Source organism: Artibeus jamaicensis, unplaced genomic scaffold (assembly GCF_021234435.1).
Source record: "Artibeus jamaicensis isolate MK-2021 breed Jamaican fruit bat unplaced genomic scaffold, CSHL_Jam_final scaffold_3151, whole genome shotgun sequence".
Lineage (NCBI taxonomy): Eukaryota > Metazoa > Chordata > Mammalia > Chiroptera > Phyllostomidae > Artibeus > Artibeus jamaicensis.
Window position 1 is genome coordinate 3,001,470 of NW_026522037.1, and position 27,257 is coordinate 3,028,726.

General features: G+C 52.4%; 1 protein-coding gene across 3 annotated transcripts in view; it reads left to right on the top strand.

Annotated features, from left to right (window-relative positions):
* Positions 1–1,530: 1,530 nt before the first annotated feature.
* The window catches only part of CYTH3 (cytohesin 3), a 49,501-nt gene continuing 23,774 nt past the window's right edge, over positions 1,531–27,257 (top strand). The window contains exon 1 of one of the 3 annotated variants that reach the window (XM_037134824.2): positions 1,531–1,960. In XM_037134824.2, the coding sequence (XP_036990719.1) occupies positions 1,927–1,960 (34 nt within the window). In that variant the 5' untranslated portion in view covers positions 1,531–1,926. Of the gene's footprint in view, positions 1,961–2,035; positions 2,328–15,110; positions 15,430–27,257 lie in introns of those variants that run through there. The other 2 variants (XM_037134823.2, XM_037134825.2) reach the window with 2 other exon arrangements.

A 27,257-nucleotide genomic window follows, 5' to 3' on the forward strand; every position in this document is an offset into this window, starting at 1 on the left:
TTAAGTAGGGTTCTCGGTGTTACTGTGTTTAAGGGGAACCTGAATGTAAGCAGATTACGTAACTGTCCTGGTGGGATTTTTTTACAGATACAGGAAAACAGCTTTTTTTAAAAAGAAAAAGAAAATTTCACTAGATATTAATTCATTTGAATAGTGTGGGTTTCGAGGGCTTCCAGTTTCTCCATTCAAGTGCAGAGAGGACACCCTAAGCCCCGTTCTCCCAACATTTTTTTCAGGCTTTGTTGAAACGGAGGCCCAGGGTGAGCTGTGGGGATCATACAGTATTGTGTCTACAAATGGCTCTGCTGTGCTGGGTTCTGATGGAAATGAGCTCCGGTGGAGAGCAGAGAAGCACTGTTCAGATTCCGACTTTGAGAGGAGCACCTGTGGACCCCGTTCCCGGGAACCTAAGGAACTAGGAATTGACATTGAAAAGCATTTATAATCGATAGTATCAAAGCCCCACATATCCCATTGTCAAGTCCCGCCCTGCTTGGGTAGCTCACTTGGTTAAAGAGCGTTATCCAAATACGCTGGGGTTTCGGCAAGTTCCAAGTAGGCTGCCATTTTTCTCAGTGACTACACTGTTATCTCCAAGATAACCAGCCCAGGCAGCCACATCTCAAAGCTCCATCTCCTGATGCCCAGACCCATTTTCAGTGGCAGGTTTGTCACACGAGCTGCCAAACGTTTTATCTGCAGATTCGTCACATAAGCTGCCAAACGTTTTTATCTGCCCCCAGAAGTGTGCCCCATGACTTGAGAAGCCCCAGAATGCTGGGCGTTCAGTTCCCAAGATTCTTAGGAGATTGAATTCTTTGGACTCAGACCACAACCTTGAACAAAAAGGCGAAAATGGTCCCTTTGATAAATGACACCAGAAGCAGCCACTTGTAAACATAAAACAGGTGCTGGAAAATTATATTAGAGATAAATTATCTCCTCCATTACGATGTTTCCTTTTCTTTAATGCAATTTAGTTCAAGCAAAAAGAACAGAAAAGCTGGGGTGGGGGCGGGGGACGGGGCGGCATTCAGTGCTTCGGAGGAGTTACTGGAAGGAGGCCGTGGAGTGAGAAGGGGGATTCATAGGAGACCTGGATGGAGCAGGGGCCGGCTGAGGCCTTGTGCCCAGGGGGCCTGCGCCAAGGACCCTGGCTGTGCCCACGGGAAATTGAATTCAGAGCTCCTCCTGCATCATAAATCCAGGGCAGCTGGCAGCTTCCCAAGGGAGCCTGGATCGAAACTGCGAGGGCATCCGAGGCCACGCTGGCCGAGGCCTGCGGAGCCCGCAGAGGGTGGGCCCCAGGTGTGCCGGGTTGGGACCTCGTGATGACTGACGTTCAGTTCTAAGCCTTACACTTTGTTAATTTTAAAGTGCACGCCTCGCCAGGAAAGGAGCGCCTCCATTATATATCAGAAAGCTGAAAGGCTGGAGCCACTCCGAAATTTCTCGGAGCCCACGGGGGAGGCCCGAGCCTGGAAGACGCGCGTGTCCGGATCTTTTTCCTGAGTGCACGTGCGAGGAGGACCCCTCACCGCCGGGTTTGGTGGAGTGGGCACCCCCGCGTGCCGACCCCTCGCTGTCGCCAGGCTGCTCCAAGGAGCTGGCCGGGCAGGTGTCCACGTGCGTTTTGCACTCGAGGGTCGCGTCTCAGCCTCGCGGTGTCCCGGACTGACGGGTCAGGGCGTGGCCGCGCGGTATCGAGCCCCGCCCACCGCGCCCGGGGGCGTGGCCAGCGCGTCACGTGACGGCGGCGGAGAGCGCAAGCGCCCCGCCCAGCGGCAGGAGGCCCGGGCCGCGACCCGGCCCGCGCGCGCTGCTGGAGCCGCCCGGCCGCCAGCGCGCTCTGCACCCGCGGCGCCCCTCGCCCGAGGCCCCTTGCCCGCCGGCCCCGGGCTCGCCGGCAGCGGGAGCGGCCTCAAGATGGACGAAGACGGCGGTGGCGAGGGCGGCGGCGGTGAGTGTCGGAGGTGTGGCTGGCCCGGCTGGCGGCCTGGGGCGGGGCGCGCGGGCGCGCCGGGCGGGAGCGAAGGTCGGGGGTCCCGGTGCGCCTGAGGAGACGGGGTGCGGGCAGCTCCGGTGCGGGCTGGCGACCGCCGAGGCCCGCGGGGCCCCAGGACCGAGGCCGGGGTCCGAGGGCCCCGGGGAGGGGCGGTCGGGGTTGTTGCCTAACCGGCTGGGGCCACCCCGAGTCTCTGGCCAGGTTCGGGGGTCCCTCTCCTGGGGCGGGGCACTTCGAGGGCGACCTTCTCCGCCTCTAGTCACCATGCGCGTCCACGCCCTCCAGAGCCCAACCGCTGGAGGACCCTCGGCGCCCTTCTCAGGTGGGAAGTGGGGGAGCCCACGGCCGATGGGAGGGGAAAGTTTGGAGTTGGGGATCCTCCGGGTCCAACAGGGGCGGATGCGGGGAGGGGGTTGGCAGTCGTGCCAGTTTCCTTGGCGTTGGGTCCGAAGTGGTCGGTGGGGTCTCTCCAGTGAGGAGGGCGCAGCTGGAGCGCACGCATTTTATGAAACAGAAAACGTGACCGATTTGGCGAAAAATAAGTCAGGAGCTGCTCGCCCGGAGCGGAGACCCCAGGACCGGCTGCCTGCCTGACGCCCAGCTCCCTGTCGCGGGCAGCGTCGCGTTCCTTGTCTATTATTTAGAGGAATGCCCAGTTCTGTTGTGTTAGGCTGCGAGTTTTGCCTTTAAGCCGAAGAACGTGCCAGGGTACGGAGTGAGGTCGTGCGTTTGGGGAGCAAAAGGGTTAACCCCCCTAATTTTACAGGCAGACCCGAAGTTGAAGATCCCGCTGCTTTGACTAAAGACCTTTTTGCTGACCGACCGAATCGTCGGAACCCTTTGGAACAAGGGAGCGTTTTGGAAAAAGTCTTAATTACAGGCTGCGGGCGCAACCGCCTGCCTGTGCGTACCAGCAGCCTCGAAGGCTTCTGGACGGAGTGGCTCCTCCGAGCGCCTTCGAGACCCGGAGCGCGGCGCAGGTGGGGCCGTGTGCGCCGGTCGGTGACGGCCACGCGGCCGTCAGACCGGGCGGTGGGCAGCAGCCGCGGCGTTTGGCGAGCTCGTCTGTCACCGTGAGAGCCGGGGCTCTCACGGTGGCACTGAGTGGGCGTGTTGTTTGTGCAAGAAAGTGCGGTGGCGAGGAGCCCAATGTGGCAAATGCTTCTACGGCCGGGCCGCCTGTCCGCGGCTGTCGTGGGTTCGGTCAAGTGCCGCGCTCCCGGCCTCTGGAGATCTGGGGAGCAGAACAGACGGGGCCGAGCGGTTTCTCCTGCTCAGAAAATAAAAGTCAAAACAGCGGTGATACAGGGCCCGGCAGAAGTAACGCCCGCTTGAGTGTGGTCGGTAGGGTCATCTATGGACGTGATCATCTAGTTTTAATTTGAACATTTGACCTGAAATGGCATAGGGTGTGCTGGACTGTAATATCATTATGTTACAGAGTCACATGCTTATGGTTTTGTAATAAAAGATTTTGTAATAAAACAGGGCTGTTATTTGTGCCCGACCCTGTTTTTAAGCATTAGATCTTTGAGTCAAAGTAGCCAGCTGGCTTGGCAATATGTATTTTTTTTGGTGGGAGGGGGGATATATTATGAATGACTTAGTTCCGTGTATGCCTTTTTTTTTTGGTGATGGCTGACAAACATATTTTTTAAAATTTATTTTTCAATAACAGTTGGCATTCAGTATTTTATTACTAGTTTCAGAAGAACAACAACATCGTGGTTAGGCAATTGCATAATTGACAAAGTGATCCCCTGGTCCTTTGAACCCCCACCTGGCACCATACGTGGTTACTGCAACATTATAGACGGTCCTCTCCCTACTGGCCATTTGGTTTGGGAGGCGTTTCTGACTCTGAGTAAAAAAATGTAGAAGGCTGGAAGGTGAAAGTTGGCTTAAAGATTTTTTTAAAAAAAGAGGAAGTTTATAGATCTCGAGTATTATAACAAAAGATGGTATTAAGTATCAAAAGTCTTCAGACTCTCTTTGGGCAGTTAATGTCTCTTCTGGGGATACAATCTTGAAATTCAAAAAAAGATTTCATGCGTGAAGATGTGCATTTCTCTGTAATAGCAGAAAGTTGGAAACAGCGGGGGCTGGTGAGGGAACTCGTGGGGAGTTGATTGGATGGATTGTTTTACAGGCATTAAAAAGAAGCTGTTTTATACATCATGGTCTAAATAATGTCAAAACTGGCGATACTGTGTTTCATTCTGTTAGTTTTTGTATGTTCCAAGTTTCTGGAGTGATGCTTGTTACTTTCAAATTTGAACCAAAAAAAAAAAAAGCCCAAAGCCCCGTAAAAATTTTACCCTGCAGTAGGAAAAGGGTATGATTATTTTAATGTGTGATTTGATTCACCTCACTGGAACAGTCAATAGTGAGCAGATTTATCGATTGTCTGCTAAGATACCAGGCAGCACGCTAGGTGCAGGAAAAGCCATGGTTAGCCTTTATCGACGCAGAGTATTAAGACCTTGGTTCCTTGCATTATGGAAGACACTTAAAAATATGTTTGGCAATCTTAGAATAAGTATGTTTTTGAATAAGCAAAAATCTTAGGGTTTTGAAATGCCATTATGTAGTGATTATTGTATAAGTTTGGTGTGCTTATATTTCACTCATAATTAATTGCTGGAGGTTTTGAAGTTAGCATACCTCTATATTTCTTTAGTTACTGCTACGGTTTATATTTAGAAATAAACTGCTTTGCTGAAAAATTCGTGCTTTTAAAAATGAAGTTCAGCCCTTGGAAACACAGTAAAGCTATTTTCCAGCCCCTTGGGGGGTATGTTTCAGAGTATGAAACGTACTCTGCTGAACATGTAGCAAAACTCCACATGGGGAGTCGGTTTCGGCTCGTTTACAAGATGGGAGAGACATTACAAGATGGGAGAGACAATCTATTCCAAGGGTCAGGACAGGCATGAGAGGTCATTTAGAAGCCCTTTTTGCTAATGTGTTGGTTGCATTAGAAGACTTAAGAATGATTTCTCCTTGCTGTTTTTATAATTTAATATTCATCCAGGGTATTATTATTATTTGTTCTTTCAATGCAAGATAAGGCAAGAGGGGAGGGCCGCATGAATGGCTGGAAGGCCGTGCGAGGGAGGAAGTGGGGGGGGATGAGATTACAAGAGCACATTGTTACTTAGAATGTGTCGTTGGCAGTTAAGGTATGGTTCATTCCTTTGGGGCTTTGTTGCCATTCAGTTTTTGTAAAAACGGTTCTTGCGATGTGTGTCTCCTTGGCAGGTGACTGGCTGGTTTGGCTCTTTGCCACCATCTTAATGCTGCGTTTGGGAATCTGTCTGGGTGATGTTCCTGGATGGATGGATTGCCTGGGGCCGATGGAGGGAATAACTTTGCTGGCTTTCCCCCCCTTTCTCCCTCCTGCCTCCCCAACCCAGTCGGAGGAGATGAGGGCTAAGTCCGTGTTTCACGTGGAAAGATGCTCAGCCTCACTCAATAAAATAAACATAAATTACCGCAAGGTTGGGATCCTGGGTGTCACCTGCCAGGCAGGCGATAACCCCCACGTTGGAAACCATCTGTTGGTGATGAGAGTGTAAATGAGCTACAGTTCTTAAAGAGGCAGCTCCGGCTTGTGTCCTCGTTGGCTCAGATCCACTGCTTGCCCTTCCCCTGCGGAGGGACTCACCTGCCAGACCCTTGGTCTGCTGGCTTGTGATAGGTCTGGCCCGTGGGAACCTGCAGGGGAGATTGGATGGCGGGAGGAAGGGGGCACCAGGGTCCCTGCCCGCTCGGTCTGCCTCAGTGGCGCTGCTGGGTCTCCTTTTGGCTCCAGCTGGCCTGTGCCTGTTGACCTCTCCTGAGCCTTGCAAATAGCTCCTCCCTTTGACCCAGCAACTCAGAGGTGGTAGCAAATTGCTATTGCGTGGGTTGTCTTACCACTTCCTGTTGGGCTTCTCAGCCTTTCCATCGCACATGCAGCCAAATCTGTGCGTGGAATTCCCTCTATTCCAGCTCCTGAGAGGAATTCTGCTTCTCTGGGTGGATCCCAGAAATACAGGGGCACTGGGCAGCAGCTTGTAAAAGTCGCAAGGGTATATATAACTCCTTTGACCCAGCAACACCAGTTTCGGGAATTTAACCTGCGGGTGTATCTGTGCACGTGTGAGATACCGTGGGCACGAGATTATTCACTGCCTTGTTTGTGAGAGTGAAAAATGGAAAATACCCCGAATGCCCTTCAGCTGGAGACGCGTCAGACCCGTCTCTCTCTGCCCAGGTGGTGAATGGAGTCGTGCGGTTGTAGGAAGGAACCAGGAGGCCCTTCCCGCATTGGTGGATTGAGAAAGCTCTCCAGAATGTTGACTAAGTTACAGAAGCAAAGCGCGGGAGAAATTCGTGCATTGTATGCTACCATTTCTCTTTAAAGGAAGTGCTTGCTTGTGCATGCAAATTCTCGGGAGGGCTAAACGAGGAAGTGGGGACAAGGGCGACCAGTTTGGGAGGGAGATGGGGACTGGGCAGGTGGGGAATGTGGGCGCAAGGGAAACTTTCTGCTGGATGCCTTTATATATCAGTGTTGTTTTTTTTAAAGATTTTATTTCTTTATCTTTAGAAGGGAAGGGAAGGAGAGAGGGAGAGAAACATCAGTGTATGGTTGCTTCTCACGTGTTCCCCACTGAGAACTGGCCTGCAACCCAGGCATGTGCCCTGACTGGGAATCGAACCTCGATCGTTTGGTTTGTAAGCCTGTGCTCAATCCACAGAGCTACGCCAGCCAGGCCTATATATCAGTGTTTTTTGAAATGAAATCAAATTGAAGTCTGGCTTTACTTTTTCCAAAATGGGCAAATGGTTTCACAGAACAGTAGCATGCTGGTAAGAAAACACCCTTTTTGAGAGAATTTTTATCTATCAAAAATAACACCATTGATATAAACTGTAGAACGGCATAAAATACATCGCCTGTGCATAGGGAATTAGTAACCGCTGTTCTTTTGAGCGTTTAACCAGTGGCCTCGTAGGTGCTCTCAGAGGGTGCTTAGAATGCATTCTTTTCTAGAGTGTTTATTCATTCAGCAGGTATCGATCACGTCTCTACCAGATGCCAGGTCCCGTGCCTGGCACCCGGGTGAATTGTGAATAAGGCGCGTGAATACCCTGTGTTTGGGGGGCTTACATTTAGTCGGGGGACACAGAAAAGGAAAGCACACACGTAAAATCACGGTGAACCACACGGAACGTGTCAAAGGAAAATTGGGCCGAGGGGAAGAGTGGGTGAGGGCGGGTGGGGCAGGGGGCGGGAGGGGTGTGGGCACTGCCAGGCGGCCGGGGAAGAGCACTGGGAGGGCAGTGTTTCGGAGCAGCCGCAAGTGGTGTAGTGGACTGCGAGGGGGGGCGGGCGCTGGGCCAGAAGGAGCTGAGCACGACCAGAGCATTGAAAGCAGCTCCGTGTGGCCTGAGCAGGGGCCGCAGGTGGGGAGAGAGGCCTGGGGCCATATCAGGTGGTTTCGGTGAGTGAGGAATTCCCATCTCGTTCTGCGTGAGGAAGGCTCTTCAATAGGGAAATGACATTTGGTTTGCCTTTCAATAATTTTAGCTAATATTTACATATTGCTCTCTGTGTTGGGCTCTGTCCTGTGTGCTTTACATATTTTAAACTGTTTACTCTTCAAAGTAACCCTATTGTGCACTTAATATTATCACTGTTTACAGGAGCAAATGGAAAATGGAGGCATAGGGAAGCTAAAGTAACTTGCTTCAAATGTTACAGGGAGTAGGTGGTGGAGCCGAGATTTGAACCCACGCATTTGGGCTCCTGAGGCCATATTCTTAACCACTGCACACCCTGCCTTTTTAAGAAGAGCATTCCTGGCTACCGAGTGGAAAATGGATTGGAGGAGGGGGATGAGGGCACATGGGGACACCAGTGAGGAAGCTGTTGGGGCCGGTTCAGATGAGACTTATAGACTCTGTTTACTTCTTGGGTTTTGTTTACCGTGTCCTGTGTTAGACTTTTGGTGACACACTGTTACAAACAGTGAGGGGAACTCCTTCGGCTTGTTTCCTTTTGCAGCCGTGTGAAAGTTCATCTGCAGCGTCTCTCTGGAATCGAGATTCTGGGTCGTCGGTCTGCTTTCGGTTTCCCCAGACACCGACAGATTGCTGCTTCCTGGGAGCAGTCTGAGCGTCCTCAGCCACTGTTCGCGCTTGTCTCCCAGGGTGAGACGTGTTGCATTGTTCTAATTTGCGTTGCTTCAGAAGCGATGAGATGTATTTTTGGAGGCTCAGAGGGACCCAACAGCTTGGAGGTTAGAGGTGAAGGAGCTGTAGGAATCTAAGATGACTTCTCAGTTTCCGGCCATGTGGCAAAGTGGGAGATGCTCTGTTTAGTGATTGGGAGGTAGGGCTGGGAGAAAACCATTCCAAAGGTCCTTTTTTGGGGGGTCTAAAATGTCATTGTTTTGCCCTCACTTTTGAAGGATATTTTCACTGGGTATACAATCGTAGATTACCAGGTTCATTCCCTGTGGTGCTTTGACATGCTATTTCTTTGCTTTCTGGCTTCCATTGTGTCTGTTGAGAAAGCAGCCCTGTCTCCTTGTTCTTTGGAAGGTGTTGTGTCTTTGGCTGCTTTGAAGTTTTCTCTTTGCCTTTGGTTTTCATTTGTGTCACTGTGATGTGTCCCGATGTGGTTTTCTTGGAGCCTGTCCTGCTTGGAATTAGTGGGGGTGGTTCTTCTTTTTGGTAGCACAATGGCAAGGCTTGGTCTTACGTGAAGTTTGGAGCGTCACTGGGCATCGTCTTCCTCGGTTACTTTGGTCACGTTCCTTTCCTTATCTCTTCTCCTTCCTGGACTCTACCTGTATGTCACGTTCCATGTGTCTCTGAGACTTCCTTCCGCCTTTATCTCTCCGTTCTTCACACCGTGCATTTTCTTCTGACCTACATTCCAGTGTAGTAATTCTTTCTTCAGCTCTGTCTAATCTGCGATTAAGTCTACTGATGGAGGTTTTAATTTCAGTTATTGTCTTTCTCAGTTTTCTTGATTCTTTAAAAAATAAATCTGAGGATTTGCTTACTGATTTTAGAGAGGGAGGGAAACATCCGTGTGAGAAACATCAGTCGGTTGCCTCTTATGCCTGCCCCAGCTTGGGACTGAACCCACAGCCTAGCATGTGGCTGGAAGTGGAACCCACAGCCCTTCACTTAGGGGACAGCACTTCAGCCAACCGAGCCACACTGGCCAGGGCGATTCCCCGTGTTTTTAGATTCCAACTTTCTGCTGGACTTTTTCATCTTGTCAACTGATTTATTGGGTTAATCAACAGTTACTGTACAGTCTGTGTCGGATACTTGCACGTCCTACGAGCATGTCCTGTTGGCCCTTTTACCCCTGGGTTTCAGTCACGTTATCTTGACTTCAGATCACTGTTAAGCTGTAATTCAATTGCATGCAATGCGTGTGAAAAATCAGAGAGAATTCGAGACCCTGGCTGTCTTCCTCAAGAGAGGCTTCTGGCAGGCGGTTAAGGTAGGGAAATACCACTTTTAAATTGTGAGGATTGGTTTACCCTTCTCCTGGGGTCTAGCTCTTTGGTGGTCCTAGCTCAAAGCCAGGGTGTTACTGGGGCCTCTTCCGCTTGGCAGCCCCTCAACTCTGAATTTTTGCCCCCCCAGCCCCCGCGGACTGCTGGAGATTCTGCGGCCCGTCTCAGGTTCTCACCCGCTTGTTTCTGCTTAGCTTTTTGACCTCCCAGCTTCTGCTGTGAATTGGCAAATGCATCAGGGAGAAGAGTGGCTCAGATTATGGGGCTCGCCTCCCTGGGATCCTAAACCCCCTGTTTCGGTAGCTCTCTGGTACCTTCAGACCCTCGTTGCTTATAATTTGTTCAGCTTTTTTTAAGTTGTTCTTGGCAGGAGGACCGCTCTGCAACAAACTCGTCTGCTTTTCCCAGGAGTGGACTCTCAGGAGTTGTTTTGTTGTTGAAGATTGGCCTTGTGTGGGACTGGTCCTGTGCAGATAGGAGGAGGCTGTTTCTGCCTGTGTGTCTCCCACCAAGAAGGCCAGTCTGGGGAGGGGACGCGCGTTGGGAAGACCGTGCCGTGATTCCTGGGGTTGGGGAAATGAGACACTGAGGGGAGAGGGCTGAGAGCCAGGGGGACCTCCCAGGACGGAGGACAATCCAGAGAAAGCAGCAGAGAAACGGCCACCAGTGAGTCAGGGCGGCCTTGAGGTGTGCGTCTGTCCTGCGGCCGATCACCAGGGAGGAGGCGTGTTTTGAGAAAAGAGAGTGGCCGGCTGTGCGGGATGCCCTTGGAGGGTGGATGCAGATGAGGATAGAGTGTGTCCTGGCTGTGGTGACTTCGTAAGACCCCAGGTCAGTGAAAGGTAGAGAGCGTGCTGGACTGGAGTGGACTAAGGAGTGCATTGGGGTGGGGGTGTTCCTGACTGAAGGACACCCTTGGGCCGTGGCCTTTCCCTGGAAGTTCATTGTGAGACTGGGGGCCGATGAAGCCAGAGTGGTGGGGACTTGGGGAAAAGGGAGCCAGCCACTTTTCAGTAAATCGCATTCACGGAGGACTAGCACTTCCTGTCGGGGGGTCGGAACAGGAACGTTGCTCGCGCACACACATTCAGTATAAATAACTCCGGGACGGAGAGCTTAGTTTTAAGACGTTATTGGCAGAGTCTTTAGGAAGCAGGATTATCCATTTATAATCTAGGACAATTGAAATTTTTGAAGAAAAATGAAAAAAAAAAGTTTTATCAAAGTATCCTAAAAAAATATAATAAATATTTTGGAGTTGGGGGGAAATAGTCATTTAAATGAGAGTAGAAAATTCATGAATCTGCATCCTGATTTTTTGAAGTTAAACTTACATAAATCTTTTATAAGTAACGTCAGTGCCGCCGCAATTGACAGAACAGGAGAGACATGAGATTCTGTAGGGCCTTGCAGTTTGGAGACAGTTCAGCCAGCATTTATCTGGTTTGTGTGTATATGTATCTTTCAGCGTTATGTAAATATTAGGAAAGACCCACCTGAGTCAACTAAGTTGGCTGAGGGGATTTGTAATTCGCTGTCACAGAGCAAACTGACTTTGAGCTGACTTCATTTTCATCATGTCGCCCGGAGCCCCATTCAAACAGGAGATCAGTTCCTCCTGGCACTCTGGGCAGAGCCATTTTTAATGACTGCCTTCTTTTTGAAAAACTTATTCCCGTAATTAATACATAAAAACAGCAGGTTGCTGCGAAACTGGACATTTGCGTGATGACCAAAGAGCGTTTCCCAATACCTAGGTAATTAGCGATATCCCGCCCCCCCTCCAGTTTTCACCCAGATGTTTGGCAGCCCGCAGACGCGGCCGCACTGCCATTTCCAGATGTACTTTCATGGGAACGTGTAACGCTCTCCGTTTATTTTGGACGGCAGCGTTTCCTTTGCGCAGGCAGCGACAGACGAAACACATGCTCTTCCAGTGGGGTTTGTGGTCCCCCGAGAATTCTCCGAAGAAGGAAATGGGCTGACCTATTTGGTTGCTATGAAGTAAAAACAGTCTTGTTTTCATTTTTCAGTGAACATCTGGGTTGCATTTGTTACTTTACATTTTGGAGGTTCTTTAAAGCCAAAATTTGATAATGTGAGGGTGCACGAAAGCGGTAATGACTTAGCTATTTCTGTAATTGAATTAAGTGCCAGGGTGGCTGATAGATTTTTTTTTTTAATGCTAATTTTTTTTCCTTTTGTATAAAATGTGACTTTTAAATAACAACCCTTGATTTTAAACCATAACGGGGGGCATAGTTATTTGGCGGGCAGGATTAAGTCTGTGGCAGTATGTCCACTGTCATGGCTGCATCGGACTCTGTGTGACACCCGTAGGTCCCCTACACAAATCCATCCCCCCGTCTTCCTTGTCAAGCACCCTCATTTGTTCGCTTGTCTGCTATTGGGGAAGAGGCCCTTACCCCCACAAGGCGGGAATCTGAATAGTGTAAGCCAGGCCAGGTTTCCCCTTTCTTCTCGCCACCGATTGCAAGAGCGATGTGTAAACCCTCCTATGGCCAGTGAGTGGCGAAGGGCAGTTTGCAGGGGTATTTCTTGGAAAGGTGTCTTCCTTCCTCCTCAGACAGATAAACAAGGGAGAAACGGTTCCTTTTCTCACGATGGACTCTGGTCAGGCCTCGTTGGGTGGCCGGTTTGCATCTCAGGTTTGTCTGGTTTCAGACTCACAGGCTGAGGACGACCAGCTGGATCCTTAACCTTGTGCGAGTTGCTGAATTTCACCCACCTGGGAGCCTCCCTCTCTCCCCACTTCCTGTTGTTCGGGACAGTAAATGCCTCCTTGTTTACTCGGCTGGGTAGAGGCTCCCGTCTTGTCTGACACTGGCTGTGGCCACAGCAGGCTTCCTTCTCAGTCGCTCTCTGCTCTTCCTGCAACTTCCCTGCAGGGACAGGCAAGCGTGGGGTTGCAGTTCAGATGGAAAACGCATGTGAAGATTAGCACAACAGCTTTTTTAACTCAAAAGGCTGTGCAGTGGCCCCGAGCACTTAGGTCCGGTCAGTCTCGGTAGTGCACAAACTGCCCGCCTGGGTTGTTCTCACACACACCCGTGGTCTGTGAGAATCGGTAAACAACCCGAATTTCGGGGACCTGCGTGGGTCAGCCCCGCTGTTCCCGCAGGTGGTCGGGTTCAAGTCTACTTCTGCCCACCCCTGTGCGTTTATCACTTTAAGAACCGAGTCGGGTCATATTTCCTCTCTGAGTTAACGCAAAAACTGTTTAAAATGCAGTCATTGAGAGTGGCTGACACTGGCCTTTTGATATTCTGTCAGAAGACAGGACTTCCTTTCTGTTTTTAGCAGAGAGGAAAAAAACGATCAAGAACGTGGTCCCCCTGCACCGCCCCCCCTCCCACAAGCTTCGGTAATTAGATTAAAATTTTTTGAATCGAGACAGGAATGAATCCACTTCTGTTTGTGTTGGAGTGTGGGAAAGCTGGGCGGTGTCAGTGACTTTCCAGCGTGTGGCCCGTTCACACGCTGAGGCTGGGTCTCCTGAGTGTGAGCGGACAGTATCTGACCGCACTCCCGAGAGCTCGGCGTATCTTCGGGATGAGCGATGCCTTTCCCTGGCTTCCGTCAGAGGAATCCGCACACTGGAGGGGGGTCTAGAATGCTGCCTTTTCTCAGGCATCACAGAGGGTCGTCCCTGGACTCCCCAAAGTAATGTTTCTAAGACCTAACTCTTTCACTCAGGAGGGTGGGGAAGCTGTAGATTCGTCAGTTACCAGGACGTCTTTATTTCCACAAAAGAAGCTCAGGTGCCACCTCCCCTCCGTCCTGTGGTCGGACTGGTCCTGCCTCCTGATCTTGCTCATCACAGCCCTGCTCCTTCTGGCGCTCCCTCCCGGTGGCAGCAGGCGGAGGGAGCGGGGGCCAAGTGCATGCGTGTGCGTCCCACACTCCCTTGGCACCCTCGCTCCTGCCTCGCAGATGCCCAGCCGTTTGGCCCGACACGCGGAACATGACTAATTTTCTTAAAATCCGGAAAGAGCATAAACAGACATTTGCCCGGGGCTCTGCTGCTCTTGCAGCTTACACGTAAGCTGGGTTCTCGGATTCAGCCCTCCTGTTTGTGATCCTCCACACACCTCCACCCTTGACCCTCCCGTAGCGGGACCCCCCCTCTCCGCCTGTCTGGGTGTCCAGTGCTCCCCCATCAAAGAGCAGTCTGTCCTGCTCGTGGAGATAGTAGACACCCTTCCAGAAGGGTTCCGGCTCGTTCTGTGTTTATTTCTTTTCCATTTTATCTGTGAAGAGTTGAGGCATCATAAAAAAGAAAAAAAAGACATGTACTCCGGAGAAAAAAAAATCTACGTCCTGGCCCTTACGGCCACCTGGAGAGTGGGTGCAGGCCTTCCCAGGGTGCTGAGGCTGGAGCCTGCCCTCGGCCCAGGGCCCGAGTCGGGGACCGGTTGCCAGCGGCCGACTGTCTCCCTTTAGAGGGAACATCTACACGTTTGTTTTCTGATCACTTTGGCTTGGTTTTAGCAATCAAGGAACAGCGAGGGAGGCTGGCCCTGGCTGGTGTGGCTCAGTGGACTGAGCACCGGCCTGTGAACCAAAGGGCTGCAGGTTCGATCCCCAGTCAGGGCACACGCCTGGGTTGCGGGCCAGGTCCCCAGTAGGGGGGTGTGTGAGAGGCAACCACACTGAGATGTTTCTCTCCCTCTCTTTCTCCCTCCAGTTCTCCTCTCTAACATATGACTAAATAAAGTCTTTTAAAAAACCCCAAAAACCAGTGAGGCTGGAGCCTGGGCATTTCAGGGACAGATTTGACTGGAGAGCCATTGCCTTAATTACCGTCAAGTTACCGACAGTCAGGAGCAGTCCCACCTTCACTGGTTAAAGAGAGGGACAGGCCAGGCTTGGGGTGGTGATCCTAACCGGAGCATCTTCCCAAAAAGTGGAGGGGGGGGGGCCTGCCTCTTAGTCCAAGCTGTTAATTTTATGAGGCTGCTTCAGCCTGTTTTATTGAAGCTCCTTTGTCCTGGTGTCTCTAGACACGCCCTCCCTCCCCGCGAGACTGGCTGCCATTTTCATTCATTCACTGGAATCTGGACTCGGCTCCTCGCAGCCTTGGGGGGTCTGCCTCTCCCAATCTGGGCTGTGGCTTCTGCGGGGCACAGCTCGTCGGGATGGGTCATGCCAGTGACAGCCACGAAACTGTTTCCTCCCAGTCTTTGTCCTGTGGGACCAGGGGGTCCCCTAACTCCCGGTGGTCTCTGGGAATAAGGCTCTCGGAATTTTTGCCTGTTTGCTGTGTGGGGTCAGCCACTGAAGGGCGTTTCAGATGATCCCTGCAGTCCAGATCACTCCGTCCCCTGTCATGTCCATGGTTGGCTCTGAGAGTCTGCGTCTCCGCTCTCTGTGTACTTACTTGAGTTTGTTTAAACATCTGAACTGACTGTTACTTGTTGTTGACATATTTTTAAGCAAATATATGCAGCTCTGGCCACTTCCAGCCTTGAGTCATTGTGGAAGCTCCTGAATTGCCTCGTATGTCATATGGACATTAAAAAAAAACCCAAGTGAAATTACAGAATGAAGGATTTACCAAAAATCCCAAACACTTAGTGGACATTTAAAACCGCTCCCACGGTGTTAAGCCCTCGGGGCCCATTTTTACACTAAGCAGAGTTACTTGGAAGAACTGTTGTGTGTCTGGGTTCAGGGAGGATGGGTGATGGGCGGGGGATCTTTTCCCCACCCAGCTTTGTATTTTGAACATTTTCCCTGCCTACAGGAGAGTTGACAGAGCAGGATAATGAATGCCTGTATATCTTCCACCTGAATTCATCACTGCCGACACTTTGCCACCTTTGCTTTAGCTCCGATACGTACTGTTGATATTTTTTTTGGAACCATATAAAAGTAAGTTCTATACATCATAACAGTTTATCCGTAAATACCGTGTTTTGCTGTGTTAGGATGCATACTTTTCTGCCCAGATTTTTGAGAGAAAAATGAGGACTTGCGTTACACATGGGCAACCCTATAACGTGGGCGCAGGTTATACAGCGGAGCGCATTATACTTGGGGAAATATGGTACCTAACGTCCCTCCCCTAAGGACACTGTCCTCCTGACCACAGCCGTGACCCTGCCTGGGAAGACGAACGGGGATTCGTGGTCCCGGCTCACACGTAGTCCAAGTTCTGGTCTCCCGGCTGCTCCCAGAGCGCCTTCCATAGTTCCCTCCTTACGTAGCTGCTCGCTGATCCACTTGCACCTTGTGTGTAGTTATGTCTCCTCAGTCTTAATTTTTTTTTTTTTAATGGTGACTGTGACTTTTTTTGGAGAGTCGTCCAGGCTAGTTCCCTAATATGACTTCCATGTAAAAACAGGAGAGAGAAGGGCTTTGTTTATTTTAATATCATTTTACATTTTTGTACAGAGGTTAAAATCACCTACTTGACTCAAGGTCAAAGTCATGTTCATTTCTCTTGTTCTTTGGTCAATGGGGATTAAATCGGTCACCAGAAGGAGTTACCAAGTGGGGAAGCGTGCGTGGGGGGACCTGGGACAGATGCGCACAGCCGTCTGTTAGTCCTGCTCCATGTGAGGCGATTAGTTGTCTGGCTTAATGCAGTACGGGTTTCGTTTTAATATCTGGCCCCGGCTGTGTAGAGAAATGGGCCTGAGACCTGGAAAACGTGGGAAGACCCACTGCATTTACATAAGACAAAAGAGAGGCCGTTGCCGCCAGGTCCTTGGATGAGGAGCAAACCCTGAATCTCCCAGGAACGCGTCTCCTTATTTCTCCCCGCACTCGGCGCTTCCCCGCGGGCCCCAGACATTTCTGAGCTGTAGCTGCGGCCGCGTGGATACAGGATCCAGCTGTAACTGTTTTGTTGCTGCCAGTGTATCCGGTGGTGGCTGCGGCAAACGCATTGTGTGAAGGCTCAATAAAGGAAAGGGCAGGGTGGGAAAGAAATGACACCCGAGAAAAGTATTCAAGAAACAGCGGCAGGATCTGGGAGTCGCCCCTTCAGGAGGCCCGTGGAGAGCTCCTTCGGTTGGTGACTCGTCTCGGGTGGGCGTTCTGGCTTTTCCCTTTTAATCATACTGTGTACATAACCCGGGAACCGGAGAATATACGTGAGGCCAATGTATTGTCTCCAGCGGGAAGCAGAAAATAGCAACGGGGGGGGGGGGGGGGGGGGGAGCCGAGCCCTCCTGAGGGTGGGACTCCCCTCCCTCTGCTTTCGCTGGTGTGGAGGTGGCCGCCAGCCCTGGGCAGGAGCTGAGTGCTCTTCCCCTGGGGGTGGGGGGGTCTCTTCAGTGGCACCCCCATTCACGAGTTCACCGACAGAATCGGCAGGGCCGTCATGCTGAATTTCAGAGCTGCGGTCCCCTCCGACATTTGGCTCTGAAAGCTTGTCGCGCCTTTGATCAGCTTTGGGTCACGGGGACCCAGTGCCCTTTGTCACCCTGTCCCTGCAGATGGAGTGTGCACTTCAAAGTCGCTTCTGTGATAGCCGTCATTATCACGGAGCCCCTGGTTTTCACATTCTTGTGCGTCTGGAGCATTTTGTTTTTCGTGTTTTCTGCTGAGGAGGTCAGATTTCTCGGATTTCTCCTAACTGCAGCCAGACATCCTGTTTGGGGGCTATTTGAGACCAGGGTGGCCTGTTCGCCATGACCCTTCCGAGTGGTTCTTCTGAGGTGGCAGGACTCCTTGAAATCCCACGCTCTGTTTTCAGATGATCTCTCTCCAATTTCTGTGCTTCACGGCGGCATCTGTAGGAGCCACACTTCTTGTTCAGCCCCCAAATCCTGCTGGATGCCTTGAGGATATTTAACTTTATTAGGGAAAATAAGCCAGTGCCCCTCGAGCGGCTGTAGTACCCGGGGACCACTGAGCCAGCGCGGAGACCTCTGCCTCCTCCCTTGCAGACCGCTGCTCCGAGGGCGAAGTGCGTGATCGTTGGGAGTGTCCTCGCCCACCCGTGTCCTCCGAGGCCGGTCCATCTCCTGGGCTCTCACAGGTTCCTATCGTCTGCCTCCCACTGAATGAAACATTTTGTGACCCTTCGAGAAACTTCTTCCATGCCTCGTCTGCTCTCTCCTGCCCCATTTTTACTCACAGATTTTTTTTTTTAACTTAAAAGTAGTCTGATAGCTTCTTAGCGTCGTACGTGATTGGTTTGCTGCTTTGCTAAGTATGAGAGACCCTCCCGCCCTGAAGGGTTGTTTGGTCTGTGGTTGTCCCAGGGGTGAGGGGTTGTGAGCCTTGATCTGATTTGGTAATAAGGTTCCTATTCCCTTTTTTGTTGTTGTTAGAGAATTGAACTGAAATGCACAGGATGTAACAGTCACCCCTTGAAAATTCTGTGTTTTTTACTATGTTCTCGTATTAATAGTTGTGCAGCCATCGCCGCCAGCTAATTTTAGAACAACTTTCATCACCTTGGAAGGAAACTCGGTCCTCGTTAGCAGTCGTCCTCCCAGCCCCTGGCGGCCGCTAATCTGCTCTCTGTCTCTGTGGGTTTGCCTCTTCTGAACATTCCGTGGAAGTGGAGTTGGCGAATGTGCGGCCTTTTGTGCCTGGTTTCTCTCCCCGGGCAGGCCCGTCCGTGCCGTAGCCCGATTCCCTTTTCCAGGCGCCCCCACGCTGGAGCGCGGTCCAGGAGAAAGTACTGACCCCCCCACGTTCCCCCTGTGAGTGGAGTTGAGACTTGGGTCGGTTTCAGCGGTTGAGAGAGTTTACTCACCTCCGTCACGTGGTTGAATTTGTGGTTGTGTGCTGTCTTTTCTTCTTCTTCTTTTGGTAGCTGCTTGAAATAGCACATATTCATGATTTTACCGTTTCTGGGGTCAGGAAGCAGGAGCGGATTACCTAGGCCCTCTGCTCAGGGTCTCACAGTGGGGGGGCCAGCTCACCTGCTCTGGGCACCCCTTCCCCGAGCTCAGCAGCTGCTGGCGGAACCCTCCCCTTGCCATTGTGGGGCTGCAGTCAAGCCTTTCCTGCGGCTGTTGGGTGGGAGCTGTGCTCCGTTCCTGGAGCACGCCCCTGTGTCCCAGCCCCGAGACCCTCCCTCATTTATAGTCTCCCGGGAGACTAGTCTCCAGGTCGAGACCCTGAGCAGGGTGGGTTTGCTTGCTCCTGGGCTGCCACAGTATCTGGGAGCAGCTTGTCTGGGGTTGGGGGCCCAGAGGACACATGAGCCTCTGCTGCTCAAAATGGGGGTACGGGGTTCTCCTCCCTGGGGCAGCAGGCAGCACCCCCCCACAATCTCTCTGGAGCAGAAGCTGCCCCAGACAGGATCTCCTGCAGACACTAGATCACAGCGTGTCACACCGAGAAGCAGATGTGTAGGGACGAAGCTGGACCACCCCTGAGTGTGTGATGCAAATCATGCCCCAGACCTGCAGCTTACACCTGCAGCTGGGAACCCACCCAACTCCGTGCCCTGAGGAGAACCACAGGTGAGACCCCGAGTCATCCGCCATGGGCCCAGGATGAAGGAAATACCAGGGACTGAGTGTGCATGTTCGGTAATGAAAGAAAAGAGCAACGTGTCCCCATAAAATAAGGGGTGTGGGGGGTGCACTTTCTGAGGCAGAGGAAAAGCAGTGTAATTTTGAAAAAGTGAATAGAAACAAAATAAATTTCAGAGCGAATCTGCTTTGTGTTGTTTATAACAAAATTCAAGAAAAACACGGAAACAAGTGATTGGAAGATGAGTTAAGGCAGTGGGCCAGCCTGAACACTGGTTGGCTGAGGGAGAGGCGGATGAAATGAGTGAACAAAAAAAACTGTAATGATACTAATTGTATCTGCAGAGTTTTAAACTCCATTAGCAGAAGCTACAATGTAGAAAGTTCAATTAGTCTTGTGATCTAAATAAGTGTTGTTCCTGAGGAAGCTTCCTAAACAAATAGAATAGAAACAAGAATAGATACAATGGGGAAAAAAAAAGTATCTTTGAGCCGGAAAGGAAACCAAACAAAACCCAACCTACTAAGTGTCTCCCACGTGTTATAAATGCTCATTCCTGGTGGAAAGAGCAACTGTGCTGGTGAAATGTTCAAATTTCAAGAATAAAGAAGGTACCTACAAGCAGCCAGTACGGGCTGTGAACTAAGGGTCATGGTTCGATTCCCCGTCAGGGCACAAGCCTGGGTTGCAGGCCCGGTCCCCAGTAGGGGGCGCGTGAGAGCTAACTACACACTGATGTTTCTCTCCCTCTCTCCTTCCCTTTCCCTCTCTCTAAAAATAAATAAAATAAAATATTTTTAAAAAGAAATAATTGTAGTGATTGTTCCTTTGTGCAGGCAACAGAAGGGTGGTCTCTAAAGGTGCAGGGAAGGCAGGCCCAGCACCCCGCCTTCCGTGGGCGTGCACCCTGCCTTTGCACTTCCTCATTAGGTGAGCCGCTAGGATTCCTTAGTTATTAAGGCCATTTGAACTTTTTCCTGCGATACGTACCTGAAATATTCCTGAAATGCCACCTGGGACTCTTTCGGGGGCGGGGTGAGGGGGGAACTTTTCCAAAGATGCATTTCAGTCCATGAAAGGATGAGCTGCAGTAACTCCTGAGTCCAGAAGGGCAAAGGTCGGCTATAAAATAAAGGCGATATTGAGTTGAAATCATGTAAACATCAGTTTAGGTCTGAACAATTATAAACTTGCCCACACATCAAAATTTCAAACGTTGCGACTAATTCTTGACAGAGAAGATACGTCATGAAATGAACAAACCCCAGTTATTCAGTGTCAGAGCCACAATGATAAACGTGGCCCAGGTTCCACTAACAGAAGCCGGGAAGTAGGTGGAGGTCAAGGGGTGGAGGTCAAGGGTGGAGGTCAGGGGAGAGGAAAGCCTTGCCATTCTTCTCACTCAGGAGGATCACTACTGCTTTATTTTTTATATCGATGATTAGACAAGTATTGGTAGAAGTTTGGTTTTTCATAAAACAATTTTAATGTGACCACTTGGAAAGTGAAAGTCGGGCACAGAGATGGACAGCCAGGGATCTGCCTGGACCCGGCTCTCTGTCCCCCAGGCCTTTGGGGGTTTGCTTCTCGAGGGAACCCCAGTCCTCTGCAGCAGCCTGGGGACAGGCGGCACTGGGTCCACTCTAGAGTCACAGGGGTGGCCTTGCAGCTGTAGGGGCGGGAGGGGACCGGAGCCAGTGGGGTAGAGTGGCACTGGCCGGTTTAGTGTGGCTGGGAATTTCTGTCAGTCCAAGCCTCCCGCTCCGCCCCTTCCCTCCCTCCTGGGCACGTGCAAGAGCCTCTGTCTTCCTGGTCTTGATCCTGAGAAATGGGCCTCTTCATTGGTTTCTTGTTTGGCCTTGCAGCGCTTGTAAATGCAATTATAACAGAAATACAAATTCTTATTCCTGCTTTTGTTTCTACCTTGCCCTTCTCATCGTTTCCTGGAAGGTAGTCCATGTTGGAGTGTGTAGAGCACTTTCTTGCTTTTTTTCTTTTTAACGGCTGTGTAGTAGTCCGTTGCGTGGGCGTGCCAGTTTACTCAGCCAGCACCTCACCGGGGGACACTTGGCTGTGGCTGATCTTTGGTACCATGGTGCGGTGCGTAGCCTTGTGCCTGTTGCTGTCTTCTGCAAGTTTATATGAGAAATACTCGAAAATAAGGTCCCCGAGCCAAAAGGAAAATGCATTTGAAACGTTGGTAGACGTCACCAGACTTCCCTCCACGCCCACTCACCAGACTTTATTGCCCCCAGCCGTGTGGGAGACCGCCGGCCCCCCCACAGACGCATCAACAGTCCGCTCTGGGCAGATACTTCCCAGTTTCTGCAGGCGGCGTGGGGTTTGTCCCTACCGATCTGTTCCTCCCGCCTTCGCCCTGGGAGATGTGGTCCTCTCGGCAGCGCGGAGCTGTGCAGAGATCGGGAAACTCCAGACTTGAAGCCTCCCTCCCTGGTGGTCTCCAAACGTCCTTGGTTTCCCGAGAGGAAGAGAGTGTATGAATTTGCACCAAGAAACTACCCAGCTATTGTGCTCCTCGACCGGCATGTGGCGTTTCCTTTTTCATTTTGGGGTGATGGCTGCTGAATGAGTACCGTGGACCCGGAAGAACCCGCGAGGGTTTCCGAGAAGTACAGAGCGACTCGAGATGACTGGCTGCTCTCCAGCAGCTCCGTGGGCGGATGAGTGTGTCCCTTGGGAGATGGGGAGCGTGGGATGCATGGGGAGAGGGGCAGGCTGCTGGGGGCGGGGCCCTGGGGAGCAACAGTTCCGCCCCAGGGGTTGGGCAGGTGTCCTGGGGAGAGTGGTCTGTGCACCTTCAGGAATGAGGAGGTCATCCGCCGCTGGGGGGCGGGAATGCGGCGTTCTGTGAGGAGGAAGTCTGTGCGCACAGGACAAGCGTGCCGTCCTCGGGAGGGCATTCGGTGTGACGGGGGCTCTGCCGGGCGGTGAGGTGGGGCAGTCATCGAGGACCAGAGAAGAGGCACCGAGGGAGGCATCTGAGCCTCCCCTGCTCTGGCCGCGTGGGTGGCGAGGGAGGAACCACTGGTGATGATGGAATGGCCTTCCTCGCCAGCTGGGCCCATCCCTTTTTCTACGAATCGTTCAGTCTGCCTCATTACTATTTATTAGGAAATCCACAGTCTCTCTCAGGATGACTATTCCAGACTTTGGAGTCATTAAGTCCCAAGGGCTGAGTCCGGGCCTGTGCCCAGGGAGCTGGCGCATCTGAGAGTGACGGACGCGCTCTCAGTGTGCGCTGACATAGCCAGCTCGGCACAGCTGCTTGGCCGGGTCGCCGGGTCCCCAGGGGCTCCCAGGCTTGAGTACAAGCCGTGCTGAAACCGGCCCTTTCCACGGGCATCCAGGCCTTGGTGTTAAGCCTGAGTCACTCTCTCATGGTGACACCCTCTTTGGGGCTTTTGGCGTGTCCCTGCTTGCCAGCAGATGTCAGGTGGGGGTGTCCGGTGTGCCAGGCTCCCTTTAAACTTCCAACATGAAGGAACCAGGGCCTCTCTCCTCCTCCTCCAAGGGGCTCCTTGGTCCAGGTACAGATTAGATCAATGGATTTTGAATTATCGGGAAGTTTTTGATAGGGCTCTTGGGCAGGGAGATAACTCCGCCAGCTTTGTGAGGTAGAAAGATAGCTGTGGTGTAAAGGTGCAGTTAGTGATCAGGTGTTGAAACAGGGTAGAGACTGGGGTGAAGAGACAGAGGTACTGCCTTAAAGAAACAAAGTAAAAACTTGTTACTAAGGCAGAATTGACCGGAGCTGGTGGCTTCTTACATGAGGCTCAGGTTGCGTGAAGCCTGGTTAACTCGACACATCGTGAAGACTGGAGTCCAGGCACAGCACAGGACAGGCAGGGTGCGCGGAGGACCGGGAGAGAGTGACTAACTTTGGGACTCACGGGCGTATCTGTAGGATGTCCCAGTGGGGCCGTCTGGCAGGCAGGTGAATGTCCTGGGGACTGAGACGACCAAAGGAAGACTGGACGGGGGAGGTGGGTGACCAGGGGGGGCGACTCCAGGCAGCAGCAGGTTCGGGAACTGGGGAAGGGAGAGCACTGCTGGGCACGGGCCTGAGATTCTCGGGCCGGGGAGGTGGGGCCGCCGCAGTGGGAGAGCGGTTTTGAGGCACCCGAGGAGCAGAGTGCGAGTCAAGAGTGCCAGGTGCTGTCACTGACAGCCCGACGGTCACAGAAGGTGACTGGCTAATTTAAGTGTGTGAGGACATCGTTGAAAAGACACGGGGCAGTTGCAGAACCTTGAGGAGTCTAGAGAGCCAGGCCCAGAAGACGGACCGAAGCCACAGGAAGCTGGCCGGCCACAGGCGGCCACAGGAGCAGTCCGGTTTGAGTTACTGTGGCTGCTGCTGCAGTTGTCACCAGTGGTCAGGACCCCGGTGGTGCCGGTGCCGGCAAAGCAGTTTCTGGATTTCCCATTTCTTTGTCACACTCTTTTGGTCAGAGCCCTGGGCCTAGAGGGACAGCAGGCACAAGGCTCTTGTGCTTTGTGACAGCAGGGGGTCTTCGATGGGGGGCCACAAGGCTCACAGTCACCGTGCCCTTCCTGGCCTGGGCAGGGGCAGGGGCAGAGCCACTGGGGAAGAGTGGGTGGAGGGTGGGAAGCAGGAGTACCAACCGGGTAGAGACTGGGTGCCACCCCTGGTCATCCCCTTGTTGGGAAACCCAACCTCATGTAATCGGACGGTCGGTCGCCTGGCATTCTGTCCTTCAATGCCTGCCTTGTCTCCTGAATGAATGCCTAGGTTCACTGTTTTGGGGTTTGTTTGGTTTTTTTTTTCCCTTGTCAATTGCATGGTGATGAGCATTCTTCAAAGCGTGATTTCACTCCAAGTCACAGAACTTCCCTTGAGTCTGGTGGCTAAGAGAGTGGAATGCAAATTGGGGTTCCAAGTTTTTATTTTTGACTTGTTCTGTCTGTCTGGGGTTTGCATTAGTCATTTTATGGTTTCCATAGATTAAAAGAGCAAAAAATCCTCCAGAAAAGTTCTTTTATCCCCAGTACAATGGGAATGGGTATTGTTAGCTTTAGGTGCCTGAGGCTTTGCTTTAAGGAGAAAGGGTTACTTCTGTAAGTTTCTAATGTAAGTTTCTAAGTAAAGGATGTTAATAGTAATTGATACAGTAATAGCAGGAGCAACAACACTAGTGGTTACCGCTTATTGACTCGTGTGTGCCAGAGGCTGCATGAAGCACTTTGCTTTGTTTGTTAGCTCGCCTATGATTCTCCAAAAAGCGTGGGGGCAGGGACTGCCAGCCCCATTGTGCAGATGAGGCGACTGAGCCCTCGCTGGGTTGCGGAGCCTGTAGGAGGCTGGGAAGGGTTGTAAAGGGGAAGCAGAGCTCCGCGCCCACAGCAGCCTCTCCCTGGGGCCTGCTTGGCAACACTGTATTTTTAAACCAGAAGCAGAGACGTTTTATCGTTCTGGGGGCATATTTAAAATGCAGACATCTGAGTCGTCGGGGCAGTCTGGCGCCCTGGCCCGCTCTCCTTGGATAGCTGCGTATTTCCTCCTTGGATTTCCCCTCCACTTTCTTTGGCTAATTCAGGTTTTACTCTCTGCTCCTCTGATTTATCCTGTTGCTGGACAGCTGTTCAACAGCTGTGCCTCTCTCGGCTCTGAGGACGTGGGGCGGGGGTCGCCGTGTGTGCGTCCCGTCCAATGTGCTCCGGAGCCTCCGGAACGAAGGGCCTCGATCAGGCTGCACAACGTCTCATGTTTTGCAGTCACCACATCCTCAGTGACACACCAGTTGCCAGGACAGTGTCTAACAAATGAGGTACTTTTTCCCCATCGCGAGAATTAAAGGGAAAGATGGTAAGGCAGCGTGGAAGGGGGAAATCTGTAAAAAAATAGAGCCGTTCTACATTTTCACAAACCCAGTGTTCTCGAGCACAGGGAACTCCTCCGGGGGCTCTGGCCAGTGGGAGGGGTGGACAGGGAGAGGGGACACTTCTCAGAGGGAAACAGCCGCATTTCCAGAAGCTAAATGTTAAAGTTGAGCGTGGTTTGGACACAGATAAGAAGTTCTTTTGCTTTCTCTGCTCGCTTTAAAACTGTTCATTTTCCATTTTTAAGGTCATTTGGTGGCGGGGGTGCGGAATGGTCTCTTTGCTGCCAGCCTGGCCCCTTTCAGTGTGGCCTGACCCCCGGGTCCCCCTCTCCCACACAGCTTGGGCACTCGATTCTTCTTCCCTCACAAAGACTTCTTTCCAGCCCGGCCCTTCCCCCCCATACTCCCTGCTGGAGCCCGGGATTTTGAAGGGAGCCTGGCCAGAGGGCACGTTGAACTGTGTTCCTCTGTCCTGGGGACGTGGGGAAGGCTGCGCAGTAAAGCCGGTGTGCCTCAGACTGGGGACGTCCCCGTGAGGCAGGCACGCCCTGCGTCCTCCCTGAGCGTCCTGCGCGTTGTCACCCGCTCTCTGTCACCTGCCTCTGTGGCCAGACAGGAGGTGCGAGGCAGGCAGTGGGGGTTCAGGGAGGGAGATAGACTCTCTGTGAGCCTCTGTAGAAACATTTAGATACATTAATAACCCATCGGAGACTGGGCGTCGAGCGCAGGGCGTGCTGGTCTGGCTGTTAAAAGCCTGTCCACCTGCCTCGTCCTCACGATTGAAGAGCAGATGTGACATGAAGACCAGGGGCTCCTGGCCTGTCCTCCCCGGGGTGGCAGCGTTTATGCCGTGGTCCTGCTCGGGTCCCGGGCGGTTACTTGTCCACACTCATGGTGCAGTTTTCTGCTTGAGGAATCATAGCGTTTTCAGTAAAGGTTGTGAGATCCTGTCCTCTTGGAGATACACACAGGATTCAGTAGTCTGTTTGGGTGGCGAAATACAAATTTGCTGTTTATGGGAAACTTAGTTCGTGTAAATGCTTCCCTAACCGGGGCCCCCGGCCCAGTTTCCCGGCCCTGGAAAACCTGCCAGGCCTTTGTGTCGAACACGGGCTGTGACAGTGGCCCCTCCTTCGGTCCCGTCCCCAGTGGGACCGCCTCCAAGTCCGCCGTCTGTTGTTGCTCCCCGCCACAGACCCTTCACGGGATCCACAAATCTTCTATTCTTAGTTCACTGCATTTTTTTTTCAAATCCGGAAGGGCTGTCGAGTTTTATCAAACGCCCTTTTCCATCCACTGAGCCAGCTGTATGGTTTTCATTACAGGCCTCATGGCAGCGCCGATCCACTCTCCCTGCACCGTCTGCACGCAGTGTGTCTACGGCGCGCCCTCGGCAGCCACGGGACCGCCCACGGCGTCTCCTCGACGCCGGTTTCTCCTTCAACCTGTTCCTGTCCGTTTTCTTCTTCTGGCGATTTCAGCAGTTCTAGGCTCTTGCCAATCTCCCATTTTAAAAGCCTCTCCTGTCATTTCCCGGGTTTGGAGGACGGGCTGAGCGCACCCACCTGCAGGCCTGCCCTCTCGTGCCCGCCCTCCCTGCCCACCTTCTGGCCCCTTGGAGCTGCCTCGTTCCTGGGACTTGGGAGACAGACGTCCCGTTGCTGGGTTCCTGGGACCGCAGCCCTGGAGTAGCCAAAGGGTCCCCGGCGGGGATTTTCAGCCCAGACTCCTGGCCTCCGCTTCCTTCCTGGACCGTGCAGATAAAAACCACATGGATCCCGCCCGGTTTGCTGGCTTTGCCCTAAAATAGCACACTCCCGGGCTCCCCGCCCCCACGCAGCATCGAATTCCTCGGCTTTCTCCCTTTGAGATGTTTGTGAATGGGAAGCGCAGCATCAGATGTCGTGCAGCTGTGTCAGATCTGCCGCAGACGGGGGTCTGGTCTGGGCTCCCTGCAGGAGCGGGCAGAGGTGCGCCCACTCTGCGGGCTGTGGTCGCCCCGGAGGCGTGGCTGTGTGAGGGGCCCAGGGGGCACTCGGGGTCTTCAGACGGAGACCTCGCCCTTCCAGCTTCCAGCAGAAGCCGGCTGGGCCCAGACACGTGGCCTCGGTAAAACCCAGCCTCTTCGCCTGGGCTGGGTCTGTCAGGCCCGTGACGCAGGGGGTTGGCATTCTGGGCCACCTCACGACATCTCAAGTCACTTTTTCTTTGTTTAGAGACATCCTTTCCTTTCTTCTTTTTAAAAAAAAAAAAATATGTTCAGCATGGACTTTGTCCACTCGTAATTTTTGCAAGCTTCGTAGCAAGGTGAGGCCAGTTTGGGAAACCCTTGGCCAGCTGGACCTCTGCGCCCAGAGCAGTTCCAGTGACGGCACACAGGGTCCGTGGCGGCGAGCA